At 42.5% G+C, this 19513-nt stretch overlaps 1 protein-coding gene across 3 annotated transcripts in view; it reads left to right on the top strand.

Moving 5' to 3' along the window:
- PPP2R2B (protein phosphatase 2 regulatory subunit Bbeta) overlaps positions 1-19513 on the top strand; it is a 459915-nt gene that overhangs the window by 399885 nt on the left and 40517 nt on the right. For all 3 annotated transcript variants that reach the window (XM_020964279.2, XM_020964280.2, XM_078150511.1), the window contains 2 exons: positions 3816-3993; positions 16626-16790. In XM_020964279.2, the coding sequence (XP_020819938.1) occupies positions 3816-3993; positions 16626-16790 (343 nt within the window). The remainder of the gene's footprint in view (positions 1-3815; positions 3994-16625; positions 16791-19513) is intronic.

The following is a 19513-nucleotide window of genomic DNA, read 5'->3' as shown; positions in this document are numbered from 1 at the left end:
GTGAGAGGTGATGAGAGCCTGCACCAGGCTGGTGGCATTGTCAAAGGAAGAGGGCATATATGAGAAATGTTATGAAGGTAGAAACAACAGGATTTAACAACCAATTAGATATGAAGGTTGAGAGTGAGGAATTAGTGATGCCTGGATGGCAGAGGATGGTGTACCCTCAGCAGTAAGAGGAAAGTTAGGAATCAGGTGAAGGTGGGGGAAGGGAGAAGACAAATTCCGTTTTGGAAATTTTAAGTATAAGACATCTACAAGACATCCTATTTGAGATGTCCAGTGGGCAATTGGAAATGTGAGACTGAAGGTTAGGGCTAGATGAATAGATCTAAAAAAATCATCTAAAGAGAAATAATTGAATCCACAGGAGCTGAAAAGATAAACAAACAAAATAATGCTAAAGAAGAGGGCCTGGGACAGACCTTTAAGGGATACATATTTGAGGTTAGTGGGAATGACCTAGATGAAGACTGAGCAAAGGGGACTGAGGTGTGCCCAGATAGGTGGGAGGAGAGCCAGGAGAGAGCAGTGACATGGCACCCAGGGAGAAGAGGGCATCCAGGGGAATGTGATCAGCAGTGTGAAAGCCTGCAGACAGGTCTCACTACTTGATCTTCTCCCGATTTCCATGATATTTCCATTATTGAACACTCCTCAATCATGAGTATTCCTCAAGACTCTATCTTAGGTCCTAGGTGAAAGGGAGTGAAGAATAAGAAAAGGTCATTAGATTGGATAATTAAGAGATCATTTATAACTTTGGAGAGAGTAGTTTCCAGTTGAATCTGGAGGTCTAAAGCCTGACTACAGGGTCTATACTGTCACTCTGGCCCAGAACGATGAGAATCTGCCCTATTATAAGCCTCAAGAGAGTGGGTATGACCTCTCATGTATCTCAGTATCCCTCACTACAGGCCTTCAAGCAGAGGCTGGATGACCCTTGTTAGGCAGAAGAGATTCTTGTTCAGGGGTGTGTTCTATTAGGTGGCTTGCAAACCTCTTCTGACTCGGAAACTGTTGCCTCAAACTGCTCTCTACCGTGTAGGTCAGATATTCAGTCATTATAAAGTTTCCCATGGATAAGGAGATATGTAGCAAAGATAAACAAGAAACCAAATGAATAGTCCTGCTTCCTTTGAAGTCAAGGGTAATTCTGAAAGCAGACTGGAGGGCTGGCCCCTAAGAGACTGTCATAATGAAAAAGTCACTGTCAGAGAGCCTGGGAAGGACATGAAAAACAATTTCATATGTTTGGCCCTTTAATGGAAACAAAACAAGGGAAACCTGGGACCTCAGACCATTTTCTTTTCAAGGAACTAGTCTCTTGGCAACTGAGCCCTGCAGGTCTGACTCTGGGCACTAAATTAAGATGTCAGCTTGGAGTTTGGCTTCAACCCAGTGGGTGGGGAAATAAGGGAAAAACAGAGAGAAAATCTTGAAAAATGTAGCAATGGCAACAAAGCGGCTTTCCAAAAACAAAGTTTTTCCTCTCTGCTTGGGTCATCCGTCTTTTAGAGAGAGCTTTATTAATTTAAGAAAATGATTTTGTGGGAAGGAGCGGGGTGTCACATGTATCAACACAGGCTTGGTCATAGTATCCTGGCAAATGGGTAATGAAGTGGGAACTAATGCCACGGCTGGGACTCCTAGAATTTCCTTAAAGCATAGAAAAAGATAGAGGAGAGGGAACTTTTTTTGGTTGATTAAGAGGCAGAGCCTTGTGGGCTAGACAGTAGGTGTCCTGCAGACCTCTAATATTCAGCATTTCCAGACTGAATTCATTTCCTGCTCCTCCCCACCCCCAACTTCCTACCTTTTCTGTTAGTGTTGAGGTTATCACCGTCCTATCTCCCAGGCTCATGACGCTGCTCAGTCCCTCACTGTCTCACCCTCTTTTTTTTTTTTTTGGTTAGGCAATGGGGTTAAGTGACTTGCCCAGGGTCTAGTAAGTGTTATGTGTCTGAGGCTGGATTTGAACTCAGGTCCTCCTGAATCCAGGGCTGGTACTCTATCCACTATGCCACCTAGCTGCCCCTGTCTCACCCTATTATCACCTCTCACCCAATCTATCTCCAAACCCCATTGTTTCTAGCTTCAGAGGATCTCTTATATATGCCCTCTTCTCTACTCTGACACTGACACCACTCTAGTGCAGGCCCTCATCACCTATCAACCAGACCACTGCAATACCTTGCTGGTGGGTCTCCCTGCCTCAAGTTTCTCCCACTCTGATCAGTCGTCCACTTAACCATCAAATTGATCTTCCAAAAGCCCACATCTGACAATGTAACTCTCCCCACTCTACCCTTCTCTTTCCTGCATTTAGTAAATTCCACTGACTCCCTGTCATTTAAGGGTTAAACATAAAGGCCTCAGTTTGTCTTTTAAAGCCCTTCATAACCTGGCCCTTCCCACCTTTCCAGTGCTCTCATTCTATCTTACTCCCCTCTATATACTCTGCAGTCTGGTGACACTGGCCTTCTTGCTATAACTCAAACATGACACTTCCTCTCCCAACTCCATGCCTGAGATTCTCTCCCTCCTCATCTCCACCTTTCTGACTGGGCAGCTGGTGGTACAGTAGATAGTGTGCTGGGCCTGGAGTTAGGAAGACCTGAGTTCAAATGTGACCTCAGACACTTACTAGCTGTGTGACCCTGAGCAAATCACTTAGCTTCTGCCTCAGTTTTCTCAACTGTTAAATAGGGATCATAAGAGCACTTATTTCACAGGGTTGTTGTGATCAAGTGAGATGATATTTGTAAAGCACTTAGCACGGTGCCTGGCACATAATAAACAATAAATATTTATTCCCTTCCCTTTTCCCCATCACTGCTTTTTACAATTTACTAAGCCCTTATGTCATCTAGGGACAGTTTCCCTGTTAAAACAACCCATTCTTTTTAAAACTTCAAATTGTTAAAAAAAAATTTCCCTATTTCATGCTTAAGTCTTATTTACTTATTTTTTGGGGTGAAGCAGTTGGGGTTAAGTGACTTGTCCAGAGTCACACAGCTAGTGAGTGTTATTCAGGTCCTCCTGACTCCAGGGCTGGTGCTCTATCCACTGTGCCACCTAGCTGCTCCTCAAACTTAAATTTAACTCTATAACTTTCTCTTTGTTCTTTGGGGTTTTGGATAAGTAATTGTAGCACAGATATCCTGGGTAACCCCTGGAGGATAGATAAGTGGACCCTGAGAATCCACCCTGAACCACAAATGCCTTGGAGTGAGAAGGGAAAGAGAATTGACTCATAGATTTACAGTTGAAAGGGACTTTGGAAATCATCTAGTCCTCATCCTCCCACATTTTACAGATGAGGGCACTTAGGCCCAAGGAGTTTAAGTGACCTGCCCTAGGTCACACTCTCGTAATCATAACTTCAGGTTCAAGTTGAGTCAGGATTTCTCAAAATGTCCTACTTTTTACTTACCAAGCAAAATTCATGTTTTTTAGCATGACGGGTTAAGGAGGCTAATGAGTGTAGTGAGCTTAGAAAGACCCAAGAGTAAAGGAAAGTTCTCATGAGACCAGGCATAGATAGTCCTCTGGAAGAGGGAGTAGGCTTTCTAAAAGGTAATGTTTCCAAAGCAGGACTTTGGTTTATTAGTGATGCTAGTAGCAGTTAATGGTAGCCACTTTGTTTCCAATGGGGAGAAAGGCAAAGAATACAATTTGAGGATGGGAAGAAAGTTGCCATTCAGCTTTGAGCTGAACGGATTGCTTTTAGCATGGTTTCCATGCCTACTGATTTGAGAAACAGAATATGATCTGCTCTATTCCTAACATCCTATGTCCATCTTCTTTTGCAGGTTCCTGTGCTGAGACCCATGGACCTGATGGTGGAGGCCACACCCAGAAGAGTATTTGCCAATGCACACACGTATCACATCAACTCCATATCAGTCAACAGTGATTATGAGACCTACATGTCAGCAGATGACCTAAGGATAAACTTATGGAACTTTGAAATAACCAATCAAAGTTTTAGTATCCTTTGTGGATCATTGATTATGGAACTGTACAATATCGGATGGGGAAGCACACTTGGTGATCATCTACTTCAACCCCCTTATTTGATATGATTTGATTTATTTATTTATTGCTAGGCAATGGGGTTAAGTGACTCACTTAGGGTCACACAGCTAGTGAGTGTTTTGTGTCTGAGGCTGGATTTGAACTCAGGTTCTCATGAGTCTAGGACTATGCTCTATCCACTGCACTACCTAGCTGCCTCTTAACCCCCTTATTTTATAGAGGAGGAAACTGAGGCCCAGAGAGGTGAACAGCTGGGTCTCCTGACTTCCAGTGCAAAGTTCTTTCTGTTTTCCAACCATTATAACTGCACACAGTAAAACTGTGAAATAACATTATTAGTCTATAAGGCTAATTACATAATAAACTTTGATCACACCTATAAAGGAGTGATAGGGAGTTTCATCTCTTTTCAAGAAATTGTTGACAAAAGGCAACTCTTGGTAGGTAAGGACCATCAGGCGTATCTAGTGACATTTGAAATGTCCACAGTAATGGGGCATCTTTCAGAGGCCATAGCGGATTTAAAAAAACCCAGCAGTGATAGAAAGGAAAAAAAGAAATGGAAATATAATATTGAAAAGTGAAAGGGGCTTCCTTGGGATGTATTGGGTACACTGTCATTGTCAACCTTCAAACAGAGGCTAGACGCCCACTTGTAATGGTGATTCCTCTCAGGTTATAGATTAGTCTAGATGGCCCTAATTCAAAAATTCTCTGATTTTATATAATACTGTCATTTTTCTAAAGCTTAACAAAGCACTTTGCCTCACAAAGTGAGCTAGGTATCACATGTATTACTCTACCCATTGTACAGATGAGAGAACCCTGCCCAGAATTCTATAGAATGTGCTGCTGAGTCCATTTGGGCTCAGTCACCTATGCATGAATGCAGTCTGTCAGTGTGCCTGCTAACATGGTGCCCACGGGTGGTGTTTTCTTCTCCCACTTTGGTTCTATTCCAAGAGACAGATGCCCAAATTCTGCTCATTCGGCTGTCATTCTATAGTTCTGCTCAGGTGACATGTTTGCTGAATTTTGCCTGCAGGGCTTAGGACTGGGGGATGGGAGCTTCTTTAGGCGATTTAGGAGACAGATGCCTTGGGGAGAATGCAAAGGAGAAATATTAATAGTGTAATTTGAGTTATATTCTGCAGATGTGTGACAGACTGCCAGGTGCCAGCATACAAATGAGACCATGCCATTCACCCTTAAAGCAGCCATATGTAAAATAATGATTGTAATCATGAGAATAATGATAACTGATATCTATATAGTGCTTTTCAGCCAAACTGCCCTAAGCACTGAACAGACTTTACAAACTGAAATCACTTTGCCCATTGTCACTGAGAAGCCACCACCTCTGGGTAGAAAGCAACCACCTTTAAAATGGCCCTATAAGAACACCACCCAGCTTGCAGGTCTTAAATACTTATGTATTTAACTCCAGTTTCTATAGCACCTTTTTAGAAAAAATCTCTATAGAACAAGAGAAACAGTTCAATGACAAACTAGAAAGGAAGAATATTGGAATTTCACTTCTCCCCTCTCACCATTGTTAATCTCTGCTCTGCTGACCCCAGTCATCTGGGGAACTTATTAAATTCACCCATTTGATTCTAGGCCTCCCTTCTATCCCCAAAGTCTAAACCTGTTCTAAGATGCTGATCACTAGACCCTTGACATTCATTATGTGAGATCTTAGTATTAAGGTAGATCAAAGCAATTTCTTAGCACCAGGGCTAGGTGTTCAGTAGCAATCCTCAGTGATTCGTACTATTCATTTTTTCTAGCATCTATGGTACTCCCAGCCTCAGGACATCCAGAAATGAACCTTTCCCTTTAAAGAGTCTTGTGGTATTAGTAATAGCCTATGAGTCCTTCTCAAGGGGACCCAGTGATAGACAAATTAATTTCTTGGAACCTCAGTTTTCTCATCTGTAAAATGAGGGTATTACTACCTGTTGTACCTTACTCAAAGGGTGGTTGTGAGGCACTAACAGGGTAATGTATATAAGGCAATTTGGATACCTTAAAGTGCTATAGAAAAGCCAGTTATTATTTCAAATAGGTAGTACAGTGGATAGAGCACGGTCCTGGAGTCAAGAAGGCCTGAATTCAATATGGCTTCAGACACTAGGTGTACGACACTGGCCAAGTCAATTAACCTGTTTGCCTGATCTGTTTTCCTCTTCTGTAAAATGCGGCTAATAATAGCACCTACCACCCAGGGCTGTTGTGAGGGTCCAATGAGATAATAATTGTAAAGCCTAGCATATAGTAAGCAGCATACAAATGCTAGCTAGTAGTAATAGTATCAGAAATACATCAATCTCTATTTTGAATAGAGGGAATTAACACTTCAAGGGGAAAAGCTATAGTGTTAATAGGTTAAATGTGTTTTGACTTGAAGGTGTCTTTTTCCCATTAGTTGGCCCCTTCACCATGGTGGGGGGGGGGAGTTGTACCATCTGTTAAAATCAAGGTAAGATTGTTCTCTTTGGTATAAAAAAAGATGATACTTCTGCCCCATGTCTGGTAGGGTATTGTTAGAATTACTTTCCCAGGCATGGGGAAGAGTTGCCCCATTCTCTCATTTGATGCTGCTGGTGGTGATCCATTATGGAGAAACAGGATGTTCCACCTATGACTATCAGAGTATTCCTCAAGGTGAAGGTCACAGGATTGCCTAGGGAACTTACCTGCAACCTGGACCTTGTTAAACCCATGCTTTAGCTGAGAGGGGCCTTAATAGTACAACTGAGAATGATGTGTTGATCAGTTCATCTCAAGACATCATGCATCTCCTTTGCAATGAGAGTCTCTGCAGATCTTCCCCTACCAAGGGGTAGCGAAGTTCCATTAATCATGTATGACTGAGGAAGGTTTTCTTGGGAAGATTTAGGGGCCACATGATGCTTCCAATTCTGTCTTATTAGTTATCCTGCCAGGGAGTCAAAGGAGCTAACGTCTCTCCAACGGGCATGTTGTAGAAGTGAAACAGCCCTTCTGATATGTGCATTAATGATATAGACAATGGACGGCCATGTGCAGAAATCATTCCCCATCTCTTAACAGTTGCTTTAGATGCCCTAAGCTTAACACACGTGGCTGCCAGATGCCCATTACATCTTCACTTCTGAGGTCAGCCTTGGGACCCTTAACTCTGGGCCACGTCAGGACTCTGTCAAGGGCCAGAATTTCTCCTTCCACTAGAAAGGAAATTTTCTCTTTGTTGCATTTCCATGGAAAGCGGGGGGGGGGATGGCGAGTATTTAAGCAGGACTTCATCTCAACAGATGGGAAAAGGTTTTGCTACTGGTGGCATCTCACAGTTGTGTATTTCCCTTGCATGTTTACCTGAAGATTGGTATTGACGTGGTCTGGGCTTGCAGCTGCTTCTCTATTTAATAGAATGCCCCAGGCAGGGCCAGCTTGGGGCAAAATTGTGACGTCAACAATTTGTCATCACTGCTCCTCCCCAGCCCATCCCTTTTTAGAGCACTTTCCTTCCTTTCCTTAATAGCACTTGGGCTATATTCCATCCATAAAGATGCTGCTGCAGTTCCACTATCAGTGGTGCAAACTCTTTGTTCTCATACTATTCAGGGTTCTTACAGTCATCCAGGAATTCTACCAGCTAAACTTAATATCATTACATTTCCAAGAAATGTCATCATAAATTTAGAGCTAGTACAGAGCTTAGAGACTGCCTACTTCAACCTCTTCATTTCAAAGATGAGGAACTTGGGCCCAGAGAGATAAAGGGAAGCGCCTTTGGTCACACAAGAAATAAATAGCAGAGGCAGAATTCAAATGAAAATCCCCTGACCCCAAATCCAAAGTTATTTCCATACTACTAGGCTGCCCCCTCCTAGGGGGATTTACATTTCTAAAGGGCACACCTTTATTTGAGGAATGGTGGCACCTGAACTGGGGACAGAAGGCATTAACAGTACCTTCTCATCAATAAAAATGCAGGATTTGGAATCGGGACGTGGGTTCAAATCCTTGCTCTGACACTTGTGTGACCACCTCTCTGGACCTCAGTTTCCTTAATTATGTATCAAATGAGGGGGGTGGAATAGATTTCTTCTAATGCCCCCTTCCAGTTCTAAATCAGATCCTATGAACTGCCTAATTGCCTGCTTGAAAGAACAATCCTTGTCCCAGATGTTCACAACTCAGTAAATATTAGGGAGCAGTAATCATTCTCCCTTCTGACTTGGTCTTTTCATATGCTTTCCTTCACTTCATGATCTTCTAGAATCAAGGCTCATAGATTTAGAGGTGGAAAGGACCTTAGTAGCTATGAAATCCAAATCCCTCATTTGACAGATGAGGAAACTGAGGCATGGAGAGGTTAAAAATTTTGCTCAGTGTTAAACAGTAAGTTTTTGAGTCAGTATCCAACAGTTCTAGAGTCCAGTGTTCTATCAACTATGCTACTCAGCTACCAATAGAAACTTGGAGAGGTTATACATTTCACACCACCTCAGCAGTATCTCAATCAGCCAACTAGCACGCATTTTTTAAATTGGCAAAAATCTGCTTCTCTCTCTCCCTTTCCCAAATGAGAAAGAAAGAAAAAGTAAATTCCCTCATTGGCCAGGTCCAAAACATATATATAGATATAAATATATAAGTGTATATATATATGTGTGTGTGTGTGTGTGTGTGTGTGTGTGTGTATGTAAATATATATGTATATATATATTGTGTGTGTGTGTGTGTGTGTGTGTGTGTGTGTGTGTGTGTGTATATATATATATATTATATATATATATATGTATATATTCTAAGTCCTTCACCTCTTTATCAGGAAGTGGGCTGCATATTTCATTATGAGTCCTCCAGAATCTTGTTTGGTTATCATAATGATCAGAGTTTCCAAGCCTTGTTTGTCCTTACAATATTGCTATCTTTATTTAAAAAATTCTCCTGGTTCTGCTCACTTCACTCTGCATCAATTCATACATATCCTCCCAGGTTTCTCTGAAATCATCTCTTTCATTTCTTATATCAAAATAGCATTGCATCACATTTGTATACCATAACTTGTTTAGGTATTTCCAAACTCATGGGCAGTAGCAGGCATTTATTAAGCAGACACTCTACTAGACTCTGGGAATACAGATGTAAAAATGAGAACATCCCTGTCCTCAAGGAGTTTATGTTCTACCTGATCTACCCCATTGTAAATTCCTTTAGTGTGGAGTCAGTGCCTTGCACATGTCATAGTCGGAACCCAAAGAGTTTATGGGAAGGTTATCTATTAGTCTCATGGTCAAGAACTGTGCCCTTTGATCCAAAAGATACTTGTATCATTTGTAATCAGTGTTTTAAATGAGGAGACTGAAATTTGGCCTTGCAAAGATGGCCTCAGAGAATCTAAATATTCTCTCAAGAGGACTTGTGAGTCCAAGATACTTGTTTTCAGGGCAAAAAAAAATGGCTTCTTTTCACCTTCAATATTGGCAGCCTCTCTGAGCTATGACCTGACGGGCCAGGTTGCTCTAAGTCATGGGTATAATCTTCGGGTAAAACTGGATTTGTCCCTCCAGATTTAACTGATCCCTCTACTGCTGATGCAGACACACAGAACAGAATCCTGCCCAGCTCCGCAAGCTTGATGTAGCTTTGGTAGATGATAAAAAACACCATTCCCCCCAAACAACTCATCACCGTCAGCAAACTCAGCAGCTATGGCATAGAGGCGTCACGTCAAAGTGGAAGTTTTGACAGATTGCCGTCAACTTCCAAAATCAAGCACCACCAGGTTATTCCTAAGTTAGCTCTTTGGAACAAGTTGGGCACTTTTGAGTTAGTAATTCTTGCCCACCATTAGCAAGAAAAAGAGCTTGTTATTTCAACACATTATTTACTATTGAGTTACTAATAATTAAGTTTAATTCAATAAGTATTTATCAAGCAACTACTTAATACCCTATACAGACCTTACCTCATTTGATCTTTGCCACAACCCCATGAGAAATATAAAACTTATTTTGTTGGTTATTATTTGGTCTATGATTTCTAATGGAGATCTGCCCAGGACACTGAGAGATTGACTTACCCAGCATCACACACTCAGTATGTGTCAGAGGCCAGACTTGAACCTCAGTCTTCCTGACTTCTTAAAGGGTAGATGTGAGAGGGAGAAGAAAAACCTCTTTCAGTGGATGTGATTTAAGCTGAGTCTTGTAGGCAGTCAGGAATTCTAAGAGGCAGGGGTGAGGAAGGACAGTGTTCTAGACATAGGAGACAGCTGGTGCAAAGGCATATGGACCAGAGATTGTGGGTTTTTCTGCTCCCTCGGGAGCCTAGTTGCCTCATTCCCCAGCCCAAGCCAGCTTGTTATTGCTGCCAGAGGGGATCATGTGTTCATATTCTTGAGCTTGGCAGGGTCTTAGATGAGGAAATGACTTTGTAGATGGTTCCCAGTCACCTTAGGCTTTTAATGTAATTAATTTTTTTTTTACCTGTCTGAAGTGACTGCCAAAGAGTAAACTCTAGTTGCCTTCAGTTAGGACTTTAAAGCACTAGCTTAGGAGACAATCCAACTCCATGGTCCCCCCTCCCCTTTTGGCCCCTCAGCTGCTGAGCACAGAGCTTCGCCTGCCTCTGCTTACTTTCTCCCAGCTGCAGAAGTCTCCCCAGGCTTCCCACCCCCCCCTCTGGCTAAGTCCTTGCAATTTGTCTGCACTCTTTATTAATAAGGCACATGCTAAAGACTTAGGATTGGGAGTAACAGATCTGTCCTGCCCCAGGGTTAATTTAATAGCAATCTGCTGGCTTTCCACATTGTATATTAGCTGTGAATCTCCCAGCACTGCCTTTACTACTTAGGGCTCTGGGACAATTGGGAAATCTGGGTAGAGAGTTACAGAAGATGCAGAAAAGAAAATTGTCTGTCAAAACCCATCATTTCATTTTAGAGGCAAGATGGGGAGTCGTGCACTGTTCATCTTTTCTCCCCTTCCTTCCAAAATTGAAGGGCACAGCTGTCCACCAGGGGAAAACAGCCCAACAGGGCAACAACCCGCATTTATTTACTTTCTGGGGCAGATCCCCATACTAGGAGCTGAGATAGATGCAAAGTTGAGTTAAAACAAAGTTGCTGCCCTGATAGAGTAGAAGGAGCACTGGCCCTGTAGTCCAAGGACCTAGGTTTAAATCATGCCTCTGGAGCTACCTGTATGACCTTGGACAAGTCACTGAAGCCTCCGTTTCCTCAGCTGTAAAATGAAGAAGTTAAAAGTTGATAGCCGGCTTTAGCTATTGATTAGCCTATGATACTTTGATGTGGAATTCATAGTCCAGTAAAATTGCTAGATCTTAAACGTTTAGAAGGGCAGCAATCTAACACAGTGACTTGTATGACTGTTGATGAGTAATTTGACTTCTCTAGACCTCATTTTCACATTTAAAGTGGGGATAATGATGCCTGTTGTACTTGTGAGGTAAGGTTCTTGTGAGAGGCAAATGGACTGATATGGGTAAAGCGCTTTGCATACCTCACAATGCTATTTGAAAGGCTGTCATTATTAGGGGGGAAAGTTTCTTCATCTGTAAAATGAGCTGGAGAAGGAAATGATCAACCACTCCAATATCTTTGTCAAGAAAACCCCAAATGGGGTCACATAGAGTTGGACACAACTGAAATGACTGAACAATAATGAAAACACATACGCAGGTAATATTGATAGATGGTACAAGTATGATACAGAGGTGCAAAATAAGAGACTTTGTGAGGACCAAGAGGTAGCTTATTTTGGACACGAGGCTCAGAGGACATTTCCTGCAGGAAATGGCATTGGGGTTGGACTTTAGAAGGTGCACAGGGATTCAAAAAGCAGAAGGCATTCCAGGCACAGGGAATAGAAAGGACAAAGGTGTGGAGGTGAGGAAGCAAATGACCTGTTAGGTGGAGGGAGATGGGGGAAGAAGAGGGGAAGGTAGAAGTTCAGGTTTGCTAGAGCACAAAGTGTAGGTGGAGATTAAATTGGAAAGGTAGGGTGGTACCAGTTTATAGAGAGCCTTAGATACCAAACAAAGGAATTTAAAACGTGTTTAGTAATAAGGAGACACTGAAAATGTTAAGCTGAGAAACCACCTGCCCAGATCTGTACCTAAGGAAGGATAGTCAGGAAGCAGTATGGGGAATAGAGGGAAAGGGCGAGGGAGTAGTGGAAGCTGAATTAATGAAAACGTAGGGCTCCATGGCAGAGTAGAAGTAGCTGGAATTCAATGCTAACCAGAGCTAATGATGAGACAGCTTGCATCAGATTTATTGTTTTTACCCTGCAAAAGCCTTTACTTAATAGGAAAGATAGCTTAAAGAAAGAGCTAAATAAGTAGAACCTAGAATAATCATTGCATTTTTTCAGAGCAACTAATCATTGAATAAGTAAAAAAGATTTAATGAGGTACCATGTGCATATGCAGCCTTTTTTTCATTCCCTAACAAGGGCTGAAGATCCCCAGGGGGTTGCTCAAGCTGAGGATTGACCCACCAGCCTTCAGGGACTGACATAGGCCACCAGTAAAAATGAATTTGGTGGCAAAGATCTGGTGCCCATCTGGAGATTATCTCAAAAAGAGAATACCACTAAATGTGATACATGGTTTCCAGTCAGAAGGCAGAGGCTGGGCCTGGAAAGGGCTGCCTTACTTAGAAAGGCTGTTGGAGGTAACCAGCTGCACCCCAGGAAAGGCGTCCAGAGGTCAGGGGTAGCTTTTCAAAGTAACATCCGCAGGTGCCTTTCATTGGACATGTTCTGAGGCAGTAAGAGATGGAGAAAGATGACCGGGCTGGCTGAATAGAATATTATTGGCTCCCTCATTTTCACAAGTACAGATGCTCATGGTTTATTTTTAGGAGAGAAGAACTGTTGATAAAACTTCCCACACAAAGCTAGGGGGAGGCTCATTTTTGGGTAGGCTTGTTTTTGGAGGCACTGGTACAAGTCTGAAAGTTGACATCAGATTGTCTTGGGGAAGAAATAACAACTGTATATGATGCAGGTTCTCTGGGGAATGAAGCCATCTTTCCCTTCAACATCTCCTGCAGACCCAGCTAGGACCCCAGTTCAGGCCCATGTCCCATCTCACTTGGGCCACCGCAGTGGCCTCTTAATCGGTCCCCCTGCTTCTCTTCTCTCCCCTCTCCTATCCATCCTCCACATGGCTGCCAAAAGTAATTTTCCTAAAGTACAGGTAAACTCCAGTGCCTTCCTACTACTTCCAGGACCAGATATAACATCCTCTGTTTGGCATTTAAAGCTCTTCCCAACCCGGCCCCGCCTGCCTTCTCATTCTTCTCACATTCTATACCCCACATTAAGGGATCCAGCCACTCTGGCCTACTTGTCGTGCTTCACACACAACATTCCATCTCATGTCCTTATAGCTTTGCACTGGCCGGTCCATGCTTAGAAAGCTCTTCCTCCCAACCTCCAACTCTTAGAATCCCTGGCTTCCTTTAAAACTTTGCTCAATTAACACGTCCTTTGGTTGTTCATTTGTTTCAGTCCTATCTGACCCTTCATGACCCCATTTGGGATTTTCTTGGCAAAGATACTGAAGTGGTTTGCCATTTTCTTCTACTGTTCATTTTAAAGATGATGAAACTGAGGCAAACAAGGTTAAGTGACTTGCCTAGGGTCATGCTGCTAGTGTCTGAGGCCAAATTTGAACTCTGGTCATCCTGACTGCATGCTTATCCGCTGTGTCACCTAGCTGCTCCACCATCTTCTATGGGAGACCTTTCTTGGTCTCAATTCCCACTCCCTCCCCAGTTACAAGTGCCTTCCCATCTAAAAATATCTTCCATCTACTCTGTATTTATCTTGTATGTTCTGTTTTTTATAAGTTGTCTCCTCCATTAGAATGTAAGCAAGCAAAGGGGCAGGGAATTTGGTTGGGTTTTTTTTTTTGTATCCTCAGTGTTAGCATAGTGCCTGGGTGTCATAAGTACTTGATAAATGTTTGTTGATTGGTCAATTGCCATAAAGTACCATGTAAAACCTTAAAAGCACTATATAAATGTTGGGTAATAATTATGGTGGCAGCAGGACATAAATGATATTTATTAATAGATTATGGCCCTAGTTGCTTAATCCTCTGTTTGTGCTTTTGTGATGAAACTCTTTTGAGGGGACTAGGGTTCCCAAAGGCATAACCAATAGCAAGCCAGCCTCAACATCCAGAAAACCTGCCACTGACACATTCTAGCTATGTGACCCTAGGCAAGTCACCTAACCTAGTAACCTCTAGGCTACTCTCCAAGACGATACCTTGCAGATCAAGTGTCAATATGCATTATTAGAAAAAGTTTCCTCACTTGGAGTTCCCCATGCCAATGAAACACAGTCCAATTAAAAAAAAATATTCCCTTGGACCAGTTTGTTAAGTGAGTTTGACTCATACCCTTGAGGCAGAGGAAAGATGCTAGATTTGTAGTCAGGAAACTTGGGTTGAAATCCTAGCTCTGCCTCTGTGTGACTTTTGGCAAGTCAGTTAACCTTTCTGGGCCTCAGTTTCCCTAGCTATAAAATGAAGCAATTGGACTAAATTACCTCTTATGTCCCTTTCAGTTCTAAATCTGTGATGTTATAATCATTAGTAGCTGGTTATTTTGTGTTAATTACAAATGCAAAATCAGTGAATAGAACCATGAGATATGGAGAAGAGAGATTCTCTTTGTGATGGGAAGACAAAAATCAAGTGATTGCCTAAGAATCTATCCTCCGATTATAATGGCCTTTCCTCAGTCCTCATCCTTTTTGATCTCTCTGTTGTTATGGACACTGTTGACTACCTTCTTTTCCCTAAGAACTCCTACCTTAGTTTCCTGGACACCACTGTCTCTTGGATCTTCGTTTACCTGCCTGATCACTCCATCTTAATTTCATTTGCTTCATCATCATCTGCCTCCTAACCCCTTAAGCACAAGTTTCTCAAGATTTCATCTCGGATGTTCTTTCTTCTTTTCCCATACCCTTTCCTCAGTCTTAGTTGTTTCCATAAAATCAGTTATCATCACTACATAGGTGACTCCAAAATCTCTGTATCTATCTCCAATCTCTATCTGAAATTTCAAGCTTGAAAGTGTAAGCTAGATATTATCTTCTGCATACCTTTTCCTTGGACTCAATATATCTCAAACAGAACTGACTTTACTTCCATATATATAGATGTAGATATGTATGTATGTATATATGTATATTCCATGTTTTCTATACTGAGTATACTGTACTCACTCCCTCCTCCACATTCCCCTACCTATTGGGAGTGCCACGCCTAGTCACTCACATTTATAACCCTGGAGTTATCCTGGATTCTGCTCTCTCTCATCTCCAATATACAATTAGTTGATAAATTCTTTGGATGGCATTTTTATATCCATCTTCTCTATTCATATGGCCACCACCCTAGTTTGGAACCATTTTCCTTCTCAGCCAGACAACTAGAATAGCTTCTAATTAGCTCCTCAGCCTCCAACCATCATCCCTCTGCAATCACAGTTGCCAAAATAGTCTCCTTGCATCATAGATCTTATCATTTCTGTACTTAAGATCCTTTGGTCCCCATTGCCTGGAAGATAAAATTCAAATTCTTCATCTTAATTTATAGTCATTCATAAACTGTTTTCAACTAACCTTTCCAATCTCCTTTCATATTAGTCCTTTTCAGGTACTCTACACTCCAGCCAAAATAGATGACTTGCCATTCCCTCAATTCACCCTTCCATCTCCTGACTATTTGCATTTTTATAATCTATCTTGCATGCCTACACCATACTACTTACCTCCCCTCTACTTCTCAGAACTTTTATCTTCCTTCAAGGTTTCATTCAGGTGCCATGTTCTCATTGAAGCCTTTATTGATCTTCAATTCTCAGTTCCTCCAACTGCCTTGTATTTTCTCACATATGTACATATTATGTCCATCCTTTCCTCTCCCCATACAATGTTAGCTCCTTGTTGAGGACAGGAACAGTCTCACTTTTTCTTTGTATACTTGCCAAGCACAGTACCTTCCACAGTGTTGAGCTGAGCTGAATTCAGTTTGCTCTTTGATTGTGAGATGAGTGAAAGAGATTTGAGTGGTTTGATAAGAGAAAAAGAAGCCATAAGTCTATGTTAAAGTAGCCACCTGCTCATCTGAAATGCTTTCCTATTGCTACTGATATTTTAACGTAACTTGAATAAAACAGAGTTTGATACAAGAGGTCAGGTAAGCAAGTGAGCTCTTGTGTTTGAATATGGATTAGTCATGTAACTAACTGGCCCAGGGGCTGAATTTTCCACTATCTAAAATGGCAAATGATGTTGCTTGCATCCGGCCAAGATGTAATGTGACCATATTGTTCTGAGACTTACTGCCCTTGTGACACTGGGAAAGTTACATTAGCTCTCTGGGCCTCAGTTTCCTCATCTGTAAAATGAGAGGGTTGGACTCAATGACATCTGAGGTCCTTCTAGTCCCAAATCAATGAACCCATGAGCTTAGAAGGATGAAGCCTCTGTTTTACCTTGGAAATGCCCTCATACCTGATTCTTTCCTTGACCTGCTTGTGTCAGATATCGTGGACATCAAGCCAGCCAACATGGAGGAGCTCACGGAGGTCATTACGGCAGCAGAATTCCACCCACTCCACTGCAACACCTTTGTATACAGCAGCAGTAAAGGGACAATCCGACTGTGTGACATGAGGGCATCAGCCCTTTGTGACAGGCACACGAAATGTGAGTAGAGTCCATGAGGTGTTGTGCACAGGGGAGTGGGGGAGATAGGGAGCAGGCCACATCTAAGAGGGGGATTCCCCTGGGGAGAGGGCTTGGAAAACCCTCCACAGTATTGTTCCCACTGTTTAGATATAAAAGATGTGTCTAGGAGTGGTCTGGACCATTTAACAGCAATAAAAGATGAGTATCCTTTGTCCTGAATAGGGCTCCTTATACACAGCGTGATCATCCCCATCAACAGGACATTTGGAACTTTGAACATGGCACCTTGGTACAGAGTGAAGCATCCCCTTACCCTGGGTACTTGTCATAGCTATTGTAGCTCTGAGTTGCACCCATGGACTTGGGCTTTTAAAAGCAGCTGAAGATGCCTCACGTAGTATCCAGTACAATGCTTGTTGACTGACTACTGACTGGCCTGGCAGACAGAGCTGAAGAATAGGCAGAGTCAGGCTGACACCTGGCTGCTCCTGGGCACTCACTTTTGTAAAGGAAGACCTCTTCAAGGCCAGATAATCCTCTCACCTTGTTTAAAGGTTGAGCTGAGTTGACAAGGCTGCTCCTGGGCACTCCCTTTATAGACAAAGCCTCCTTATGATAGGGGCATTTGAGGGTTTCAGTCTTGAAAATTCCTTTAGATATATTTAAGATGCCTGACATGATGTGCCCACTCTTGTTCTGAGCACTGGGAGGGATCCTGAAGACACGTCAGAGAGGGTTCCTGCCTTTAAAGTTCTCATAGACTGGTTAGAGAGCTGAGATACTGCACATCCCAGTCATGATCAACCAGCAAGCATTGATTAAGTGCCTGCTGTGTGCCAGGCACTGTGCTAGGGACTAGGGGGTCCAAAAAGTGAAACAGATTCTGCCTTCTTGGAACTTACAATCTAAACAAGGGAGGAAACATGTACATATCGAGGTAGATATAATCAGTAAGACAATAAGTACATCATAGAAACAAGAGAATTTGGGGAGGAAAGAGCTAGCAGGTGAGACAGTGAGGAAAAGCTTCATGTAGAAGGTAGTAAATGAGCTGATCCTTGAAAGAAACTAGAGTTTCTAACACACAGAGGTGAAGAGGGAGGGAGGGAGAGAAAGGGGGGAAGAGAGAAGAAAGGGGGGGAGGGAGAGGGAGAGGGAGAGAAGGGGGGAGAGGGAGGGGGCAGAGAGAGAGAGACAGAGAGAGAGAGACAGAGAGAGACAGAGAGACAGAGAGAGAGAGACAGAGAGAGACAGAGAGAGACAGAGAGAGACAGAGAGAGACAGAGAGAGAGACAGAGAGAGAGAGAGAGACAGAGAGAGAGAGAGAGACAGAGAGAGAGAGAGAGACAGAGACAGAGAGAGACAGAGAGAGAGACAGAGAGAGAGAGAGACAGAGAGAGAGAGAGAGACAGAGAGAGAGAGAGAATGAATGCATTCCAGAGAGAGGAAGGAGGGATAAAACAAAGGCATGGAGGTGATGAGAAAACAATACAGGACAGTATAGAATCAAAAGCCCAAACATCTCCTTCAAACTCCAAGTTCTATGTACAGCCAGGAAAGGGAGAGGTCTCTGTGGTCTACAAGTCCTGGAAAGGAAACTTTAAGGGAAAGGTTCTTCACGCCAAATTCCAGAGTTAATAGATGGTAGCGTCTTAACATTTTAGGTCTCATTTTGTGTGGATTCTCTCAATCTTTCTAAACGATAAAGGAAGCAGCTTCCTCATTTCTTTTTAGGGGACATAAGAGTGGTCTTTGACCTCCTCTTTCTGATATGGCTTTGAGACTGAGCATGAAGGACAAAGAGAGCAGAAAGTGAAAGTCTTTCATTCTCAAGCCCTTGGTTTTAATTTTTAAGCCCAAAGCACCATACCTGATGTGATTGAATGTGTAGGGCTGAGGGGGGAGGGGGGCCATGGAATGGAAAGTTACTTTCCTGCAGTCTTATTTTTGGTCATTTGACTTAATTGGCTTATTTTTTTCCCAAAATCTTCAAGCTTGATCATTGTGAAGAAAGTAAAACATCCAAGCATTACTGAAGTTGTCTTTACAAAATTCCTAAAAGGGCCCACGTTAGAGACCTGGAAGGTACTGATGTACCTTCACTTTTGGAACATGAGTGGAGCTGGCTGAAGGACTTTAGTACTGAGCTTCAGACCAGGGTTCAGCCTCAGTGTGATCAATTAATCAACCAATAAGCATTTATCAAGCACTTTCTATATTCCACGAATTGTTCTAGGTATTGCTAGGGGTGCAAAGACAAAAACCAAACAGTACTTGCCCTCTAGAACCTTGGATTCTACCAGGGGAGACACTATGTACATACAGAGATGTACACAAGGTGTCCCAAAAGACTTAGTACAGTTTTAAGCTACTTAAGCAATTAAAGCTTAAAACTGCACTAAGACTTAAATGTGCAAAACAGCTCATGGCTTTTGTGGCAAAGGGAAAACAAGCTGATAGTTACAGTCCTATCTTATGTCAGAATTGCATGAGAAGTCCGACCAGAGAGAAAAAAGACAGGGAGGATGATGTGAAGGTTTATTCAAGATAAGGAAGGCCTGCACTAATTGAAGGAGGGAGGGAAGAGCCAATGGAAAGTATTAGACCATTATTACTGGGGTCTATGGTCCTAGGCAGCCAGATGGCACGGTGGCTAGAGTGCTGGGTCTGAGTCAGAAAGACCCGACTTCAAGTCCTTAAAGCCTCAGACACTAACTAGCTGTGTGACCATGGTTAAGTCA

Source organism: Phascolarctos cinereus, unplaced genomic scaffold (genome assembly GCF_003287225.1).
Source record: "Phascolarctos cinereus isolate Bilbo 61053 unplaced genomic scaffold, phaCin_HiC Scaffold_2;HRSCAF=192, whole genome shotgun sequence".
Lineage (NCBI taxonomy): Eukaryota > Metazoa > Chordata > Mammalia > Diprotodontia > Phascolarctidae > Phascolarctos > Phascolarctos cinereus.
The sequence above is the reverse complement of the archived record's forward strand: the minus strand, read 5'-3'. Positions and strand labels throughout refer to the sequence as shown.